Source organism: Malus domestica, chromosome 01 (assembly GCF_042453785.1).
Source record: "Malus domestica chromosome 01, GDT2T_hap1".
NCBI lineage: Eukaryota > Viridiplantae > Streptophyta > Magnoliopsida > Rosales > Rosaceae > Malus > Malus domestica.
Window position 1 is genome coordinate 24,443,139 of NC_091661.1, and position 9,785 is coordinate 24,452,923.

Consider the following 9,785-nt stretch of genomic DNA (forward strand, 5'->3'; position numbering starts at 1 on the left):
CTTGAATGTAACAACGACTTGGATTCTCTCTCTCCTCTCGTCCCTTTGGAATCCCTTGCGGCAAGGGACGGATCGCGGCTTTAACAGAAAGAGTTCGATGGCTTATTTCAACTTTGAAGCTCATGTGCATGTCACATGTCGATGGGGATTTTTAGTTCGATGACAAATTCTAATACTTAAGCTGGTTTTATATGTGCGGGTACCCCTTTCACATGAGAAGAGAGGCAGCGAGAGGCGTATACACCTGGGGACACATATGGCATAATAAATACTGCAACAGTTTAAGTTTTTATGTTCATGAATCTAATTGTTTTGCTAATAGGATGAATCTAATTGTTTTGCTAATAGGATAAATAAATCCTAATCAGAATGGCTGTCCAACATCATGATATTGTCAAAATTATTTAGATATGTTCAGCGTTTGATACACCAATGCATTATAGAATTAAAAAAAAAAAACGACGTCTTTTTGAACTTGAAAATATTGAATATTGCAGCTGCCTTATGGTATTTAGAGAAAATGATAATAAATCTTGTTTGAATTATAGATAAAATTTTAGCGATGGTCCATTAACTTTAATCAAATTGGAGCAATAATCCTTCAACTAAAAATTCATGACCATTAGTTCTTAACTCATCAAAATGTGCAGCTATGATCATTTTCGTCAACTCTGTTAAAAATTCTGTCAATATGAGTCACTTGCCAAGCACGCGAGACTGAATCAAGGGGCAAAATGAGAAACTAAATAAAAATACTGTACAAAATGGTACCTCAACTTAACCCAATTGGAGAAATGATTCTTCCAACATTACTCATTTTGATGGAAGTTCCGACGGAGTTGACGAAAAAGAACATAACTGAACGCTTTGAGAAGTTAAAGGAACCAAGGTATAAAATATCGATGATATCGGAAACATCGGTAGTCCAAAAACACGAAAATTTCGATGGAAATATGGGGATATTATCGATATTGATAAAAATTGAATAAAAATCACGGAAATTGTAAGAAAAACTTGGAAATTTTTATTGAAACTTTGCAGGATGTTTATTTAGTCAATTATCTATTAGTTTATCACAAAAAATTAGAAGGAAATGCATTGCATGATAGATATAACTGATTTAAGTTGATTATATAGCGAGCTGGCAAACATTGTGAGTGTAGAAAATATGTAGTAATTAATGAAAGAAATTTAAACACACCATAATCATTTATATATAATGAATTAGTACAATATTTTACACTTTATACATTGCATGGTAAGATACATGAGTGACTTAGCAATGTCTAAAATATCGATGATATCTATCGGTAGTCCAAAGAAATATCAGTATTCCAAAAACACGGAAATTTTGATGGAAATATCGGGATATTATGGATATTTTAGACCATGAAAGGAACTAATAGTCATGAATTTTTAGTTAATGGATCATTGCTTCAATTAAGTTAAGTTAAAGTTGAAGGACTATAAATTAAAATATCATTGCAAAGATTTTAATTAAAAAAAAATAGAACTTTACCGCCCTTCATTATTCACATTACAATCCTACTTTACGCTACAATAACCCACTCAGTCAATTTCGGTGGCCTACGATGAGAAAGAAACCAGTTTACTTTTCACTCATAACGCGACGCGCCTCCCCACTCGTATAAATGCCTATTGCCTTGTCCCAATTGTGACATCGGTGCAACAACAATGAACGAGCCCCTCTCTTTCTCTGTAACTTCAAACCCTTCTCCGTCTTAAAACTCACTCAGAACCTCCGCCAACTACGCCGATTACTTCCTTCTTATCACATTTGCTGCGCCTGTTTGAGTATCACATTTGATGAACTCTCGACACCTGACAACAAGGCGGGTCTTCAGGTTACTTGCAAGAAACTATAATCCAAAAAATGATGGTCCAAGGATCCCTTTCCTTATTAATTACAAGAAGCAGCAGATGGTTTGTAGCAATTTAAATCTTGTTAGAAAGATTGAAATGTTCCCGTCCGGTCACCTGGTTTTAACAGATGATGAAATGTAAAAGTATTCAGAAATAAAAAGATGAATTTGTATACTTTTATCTTGGGTAAATATTTAATTAGTATTAGACTGGTTTTATATGTTCTATTTTTTCATGAAATTAAGTGTGCAAGCTCTACTCATATTCTTTTATGTTCTTGTTTGGACCTAAAATTACATCATCGGTTCGTGCAATCAAGGCCGTTAAGTAGGCATAGCTCCCAACCGTTGGATCGAAGAGTGAAAAATATTTTTTTTTATTATTGAAAGATAATATTATGATTTTTATCATCATAATTATCTTTTAATAATGATTTTTTTTTTCTTATACAACGGGATAAATAGGATTCTCATTATCTCCGGTGAAAGCAACAAGCAAAGTTCGAATTAACTTAGGTTTGCTGGCAGTGGACATGTAGATTGATAGGAGATCATCAAGTGGGATTTGACATCCCCTAAAGAAAAATAAGGTCCTGGATAACGAAGACATTGGAAACCTAGGTAGGCTAGGCTTTTTGTTTTGCATGGTGATGGATGTTGTCAGATGGGTTTGAAATGATAAGGGTACTTTGAAATTTCAAAGTCCTCTTGTGAAAGTTTCTGGGCGCAGGGAGACTAGCGGGATTTTTGTCGAAATATGTCAAAGATAATATCAGTTATTTTGATATTGTTTGTTGGGATATATTCGGAAAAGGCTTCTATTTGGATTGGCGATCAAGGAGACTCGGCTATAAATACAAAGCTTTCTCACAAATCAAAGCCCCCTCCAATTCAACACACAAATTGCCCTGCGTAAACCCTCGCTCTACACGAAACCTCTTAACAACCTTGAGATTTTTATTTTCTTTTTCCGCCAACACATCTTCAGTTTGGATAAACAGTACTGTGAAGGTAATTGGCAAACAACTTCAGTTTGGATAAACAGCACTGTTGTCGTATAATCAGTCGACCGCGAAGCATCTTTAGTTTGGATAAACAGCACTGTGACGAGGTCGACTGGTTATTTAACCAAGTCTCAGTTGAGAAGGATTTTCGAATCCTTATTGGCAGAGATCATCTCATTAGCCTTCTCGGAGAAGTGAGGTGTTACCAGGTTACTACATTCGGCACCCTGAAAGTCGAATTTGATATTGAACTTCACAAAACTAGCAACCTTGTCTTCAGGCTCTAGAACCCGAAGGCCGAAAAGTGTTCCCTTCTCGGCCGCAGTCGCAAGATCAAGAAGTCAGCAGCGCATCCGACGCAACATCAACGTATTTTATTCCTCGGCCGTCGAGTTGGCACGCCCCGCACACAATCGAATGACGTATTTAGCTCATTAGTTACTTGGCCTGCGCGCCACGTAGGCTTGGTAGTTTTTAGGGTCAACAGTTCTATTTTATTTATTTATATACTTTAATATATCGCTGAAATTGAGGGAAGTGACAATCTAACACAACGTCGAACGAGAATTGAATAGATAACCAAGTCATCGACGTCGCATAAAATATAATCAACAAGGTGTGTCACAAAAATCAAGTTTAAATAAACACAGAAATACTAGCATAACTATAATCATACAAAAGAAAAACAAACAGGCAAAATACAAAAGGAAAAGAGAGTGGATTGTCACTCTTTATCTGAAGAACTTGGGTGTAGCCGGAAATTTTCCACTTTGCATGTATCTCTAACTTGATGTAAGAGATAGAGACAGGACCAATAAATCCCCCATTACGCGCTGGAATCCTCACTAGCTTGGGTACCTGCAACTACCACACTACCATAGGGGTGGATTTTTTTGCCAAATTGCCATGCCAACCAAATTGCCAACCGTGCCATACCGATTTTGTGCCAAATTTTTTGTACCAATCGGTAATGGTACGGTATTGTACCGTACCGAAATTTCATGGTACGGTATTGGTAATGGATACCATTATCACGGTATTACCGTACCATACCGAAAATACAATATAATTTATAATTGATAAATTATATAATAGATAACTATATAACACATATTTATAATATTCCAATAATTTGAAAATAAAACCCTACTTATATTAGCATTGTTGTTGGTGACTTTGATCTCTTAAAATTGTGGAAATCAAACACAAAAGAGTTCCTAATTCTTTCACAAATAGCCAAAATATCTTTGTAACCCCCACTTCTACTGTTGCTAGTGAAAATGCATTTAGCCTAGGGAGGAGGGTTGTGGACCTTTTTAGGGTATCCTTGACTTCTAAAATAATGAAGGCAATAGTGCGTACTAGTGGTTGGCTTAGGGCAGATGAAGTAAACTTCTACAAGGAACCAACGGAAAATATGCTTCAATTTTACAAGGAAATGGAAGAAGAGAAAACAAGAAAGATATGCTTTAATTTTTTTAGTAAATTTGTTATTAAATGGTTTTCAACTTTAATTCTTCTTGCTACTAATTAATATGTTTTCTTTGTTTGTAATGTATGCTTGACACAAACTCAATCTTCTACAAGTTTAATGCCTCCTCCAAAAGCTTTGACATCTCAAGCTTGAATAACTGATCAATGAATTCTCCTTTTTGAAGTTTACTTCCAATTTTCATTTGGTTTGAAACTTTGATTTCTATTTGGATTGTTAACTTCTATTTGTTTTGGTTCGTAACTTCTATTTGGATTGTAAGCTTAATTTTCATGATGAATTTTGATGCATCATTTGAATTATTATGTGTGTGAATTGTAACTAATGAATAATAGATGAATTTAATCTATAATGTATGAGATAAAGGTACAAAAAAAAAAGTTTTGCCCTTGAATTAGGTTAAAAAAACAAAAACAGATTTTGTCCCAAAACAAAATGGCAATTACCATTGCCATACCATGCCAACCGAACTTTTGGCAATACCGAACTTCGGTATACCAAAAATTTGGTATGGTAATGGTAATAGATTTTACCAAACCGAAAGTTTGGTACGGTAATTGGTACAAGAGTTTTGGTACGGTAACCGTACCGAACCCACACCACCTTTACGACTACCAGATACCGAGGGAGATGAGATAGAACCGCCTTCAAAATCAACATCCGCATCATCACAAGACCAAGCACTTGCCTTTCTCAAAACATGATGATGTGGGGTAAGCAAGGTTCTAAAAGACGCTAGACGTTAGGTGCTAGTCGAACGGTGGGTAGTGGCCTAGCGTCTAGACGGTTAGGCTTTAGAATAGTGGGATAAGAATGCACTTATGATGCATGGATACTTCACTTTGATCACGTATCCTGCATACAATATTGTCAGATACTCATCTGGTACGTATTATGGTTAAGTTTGACATGATGGATACACATATTCAACATTTGAGATACACAAATCATGCTTTTATGATACTTTTACACTTTCAAATAAGAAATTAAAAGAACATAAATTAATAAGAGACGAAACTTTATTTTGAAATCTAATGGATATGAAGAACTAACCTCTAATTGAAACTTTGAATAAAACTCTCACACTTCTTCGATATATATCAAGGGAATTAGATTTATCAAATGAATTCAAATTCTTGTGTTCTCAAAATATGTTCCAAATTATATATTTTTATTTTTGTATATCATTATATTGTTTTTATTGCCGTATCTATCTGTTGACCCTAGAAACTACAAAGCCTACGTGGCGCGCAGGCCGAGTAATTAATAAGCTAACTACGTCCTTCGGTGAATGCGGGGCGTGCCAACTCGTCGGCCGAGCTCGGCCGAGGAGTAAATTTGTTGATGTTGCGTTGGGTCGCGCTACTGACTTCTGCGTCTTGCGATTGCGGCCGAGAAAGGAACACGTCTCGGCCTCTTGGGCTCTCGAACCTGAAGACAATGTTACTATTCTCACGAAGCTCAATATCAAATTCGGCCCTCAATGTGTCGAATGTAATAACTCGTAACACCTCACTTCGCCGAGAAGGCTGATGAGATGACCTCGACCAATAAGGATTCAGAAATCCTTCTCGACCGAGACTTGGATAGGTAATCGGTCGTTCTCACCGCAGTGCTGTTGATGTCAACGGAAGGTACTGCGAGATCGACTGATTCTACGGTGACAGAGCTATCTATGCCGACTTAAGATATCACCGGTTGCTTCCACAGTGCTGTTGATGCCAACGGAAGATGTGTCAGCGAAAAAAGGAAAAAGAAAAATCACAAGTTGTGAGAATTTGCGCAGGGCAATTTTGTATTGATTTGCAGGGGGTCTCTCTTCCGTTGCCACTACCTCTGTATTTATAGGAGCAAATGTTGTGTGACGCGGCCAAATAATTTTGTAGAGTCCAACTGCAACTTTATTTTGTGGAATTGACCTTGATCCCGTATCAAATATGCCGCGCATATCCTTCAGATAAACCCTGATCCCGTATCAAATACGCCGCACATATCCTTCAGATAAATAAAGCCTACCTAGGCTTTATCACATCTCACTAGAGATCTAACCCACCTAGGCTTCTTATTAAAAAACATGAGAAACCTTTAAACCCATATTGCCATCACCATGCAAAACCATCATCTCCATTGTCGCATGCCACGTGCACAAAACCAATCCCAAAAAGCCATGCATTAGGATAGAATCTCCATATTGCACAATTCTTTTGCAAATTACACGTTTTGGCATGTTTGGATTTATCCCCTATCACTTCATTATCTTTACATCCCATGCATGCATGTCCAACAAAACAAACCAACCTGTCCCCATGACAACTCTACTTGCCTCCATCCCATTTATTTTGCATAAAAAACCGAGATAACTTATTAAAAAAAATAATTATTATGATTAAAAATCATAATATTATCTCTTAACAATAATATCTAAACTTTCTTATCCAACGGTTGAGAACCATGCTTACTCAACGGCCTCGATTGCTTAGGCCGATGTGTAAAATCAGGTCCAAACACTATCGCATAACACATCCTACATTTTAGAGATTTTTTGTATAACCATGTTATGTCGTATCATATTGCTGTATCTGTATCTTCATAGGAATGCACATAATCCTCAAAACTCACCACCCGTTCCACCGCCATCGCTGCCACCCTTCTTCCCATCATAAGCCCCGGGAGACGCCACTGCGTCAGGCAGCGCCGCCTCACCCTCCAAGTACCTCACCACCTGCCTCATTGTGGGCCTTGCCCTGGGGGAATTATTTGAACACATCAGCCCTAGCTTCAGCACCACAACGGCCTCCAGATCATCAAACTCACCCCCCAATCTGTGGTCCACAACTTCAAGAATTAAGCCGGCCATCCACTTCTCCCAAACCCAATCAACCAATATCAGCTCCTCCGGCAGGGCTTTTGGTTCAATGGGTCTCCTCCCACACACCAGCTCCAGCAGGAGAGCACCAAGAGCAAACACATCCGAGCTCGGAGTCGGTTTTCCGGTCCGAGTCAACTCCGGAGCGAGGTAACCCAGTGTCCCAGCAACCCTAGTTGTTGTAGGGTTTGCTCCATGCTCATACAATTTAGCAAGACCGAAATCTCCAAGCCGTCCGTTCATCTCAGAATCCAAAAGAACGTTTCCTGCTTTTATGTCCCTATGAATCACAGTCTGCTCCCAACCTTCGTGCAAATACAATAAGCCAGAAGCTACATTTTGAGCTATCTTGAACCTCTGTTCCCAGCTCAAAATTGCTTTTGGCTTCTCAAATAAATATTTATCCAAGCTCCCATTAGGCATAAAATCATACACAAGCAGCAAATCTCCGCGCCGGCGACACCACCCCAACAACTGCGCTAAATTCCTGTGCCTGAGACGGCCAATGGTGGCGATTTCCGACACGAATTCCTGCAGACCCTGCCTCGACTCGTTCGAAATTCGCTTAACCGCCACTTGGGTTTCTGAATTCGGCAATGTCCCTTTGTAAACCTTACCAAATCCACCAAACCCGATCACCTCTTTATCCCTGAACCCTCTGGTGGCCTGCTTCAGGTCGTTGTACCTGAATCTATGAGGCCCAATGTCGAGCTCCCACGGCTCGATCACCTCGGCGTTCTTGATCCTGTGAACAATGTAGAAGCCCAATCCGGCGGCCAAGATAAAGAAAACAAGAACAGAAAGAGAAACGCCAACGATCAGCGCTGATGAATGCTTCTTTTTACGGCGGGGAAGTTTAGGCAGAGCTTCTAAATCCAGAGATTTGGCTTCTCCGTTCATCTTAAAGCTCCAACCGGAGACGTAGTGGGAGCTGGCAAGCAACCCGGTCGAAGCAGAGAACCCAACGTACATAAAATCTTTCAAAATTGGAGAAAGATCGACATCGAATGTTAAAATCGGGGATCTGGGTTTGATCGAATAGGGTGAAAGCATGACAGTGACTTGATTTTTCACCGAATCGTAATCGACCCAGGCCTGGATCGGCAGTCCACTCTTGAGATTGAGGTTCTCTTTCGTCGAATTTCCACCGCTGAAAAACCCGGCTGGGGTCGATTTGTTGGAAGCCAGGGTGTTGATATCGATTCCGACATGGTTGTCGTTGATGTCCCCGAATTCGAAGTCCTTGACTGTGTCGAATTCGACGGCAAAGATGTGGTTGGAGAAGTTGCCGACGACGGTGGAGTTGAGGATGCCGAGGTACTGGCTGGGGAGGGATCCCGGGAGCGATTTCGACGGCGAGATTATGAAGGCAAGGCCGTGGCCGCCGAGCTTTGGGTACTGCGGGACGATGGTGAATACGAAGGAGGTGGAGAAGGAAAAGGCTTTGCCGTCGGTAGAGCTTTTGAATCGGACTGGGGCGGAGTAGAAGGCGTGGCCGAGGACTCTGAGAGTGTCGTTTGTGAGCTTTAGCATGCCGTTGGGCTCGATTGATGCGACGCCGTTTAAGCTCATGTTGCTGCTGTTGGAGACGCCATTGAAGCCGTTTAAGTAGAGCTCTTGGTCGAGCTGGGTTTTTGTTGGGTTTGGGAGGAAGAGGAGGAAAACCCAGCAAAGTATGAGTCTTTGGAATCCCATAGGAAGTAGAGCCGTAGAGGTCGACTCTTTGCTGGGTCTCTATTAAGCACATGGCAATGGAGTTCAGTACCAAATATAACTAAAATTTCACCTTTAATTTTTAAAATATCATATATTTTTAAAATAAACTTTAAAATCTCTCAAAAAAAAAAAACAAAATAAACTTCAAAAGACTTAAGTGCCTTCAACTTATGTGGGCTCCTGGAATGTTCTCTCCGTACCCAGTAAATTAGTAATTGTAAAATTTACATATGCAGATGGGAATTTTTCTATCCTTTCCTTTTTATTTTTTTGTATGCTTTTTTTACTTTTAGAGTTTTGGATCTTGATTATTTCCACATTTCCCAATCCAATAAGTAGAAAGAACAGTTTTTCGTTTTGTTCGTGACGCATTTTTAAAGGCAAATGTGGGCGGGTCAATTGGGTTCGCGGGATAAAGAATCACCTCATCAATCATAGTAGAAAATGGTTTGAGAGCGCGTTTACTAATCCATAATTAGATTTAGGGGAATTGAATTAAGGAGGAATTAGAATAAGCGATAATTGGAATGAGCTGGAATCAGAATTAGATTCATGTTGAAACTGTTTACCAAAATTGTCTGAAATCGGAGTAGAAATGACATTGATCTATATAAATTGTTTACTAATTCATATGAATCGAAATAAAATCTAATATAATTACTAAAGTACCCATGCTTAACTAATCTATTTTATTTGCTAATTATTTTTGGTAAAACTTTTACTCTTTCATTTTTTTTTATTTTTTAGAGAGAATTTTTTTAAGTAAAACTTTTAGTACAAATTTAATATGAAAGAATATTTTTTATTTGCGTCTACATATTTGA

General features: G+C 38.8%; 1 protein-coding gene across 1 annotated transcript; it reads right to left on the reverse strand.

Annotated features, from left to right (window-relative positions):
• Window positions 1–6,712: 6,712 nt before the first annotated feature.
• On the reverse strand, window positions 6,713–9,306 carry LOC103433896 (L-type lectin-domain containing receptor kinase S.4-like). Its single transcript, XM_008372191.4, has one exon. The coding sequence runs from the start codon at window positions 8,938–8,940 to the stop codon at window positions 6,988–6,990; it is 1,953 nt and encodes a 650-aa protein (XP_008370413.3). The 5' UTR covers window positions 8,941–9,306; the 3' UTR covers window positions 6,713–6,987.
• Between the last annotated feature and the right edge of the window lie 479 nt (window positions 9,307–9,785).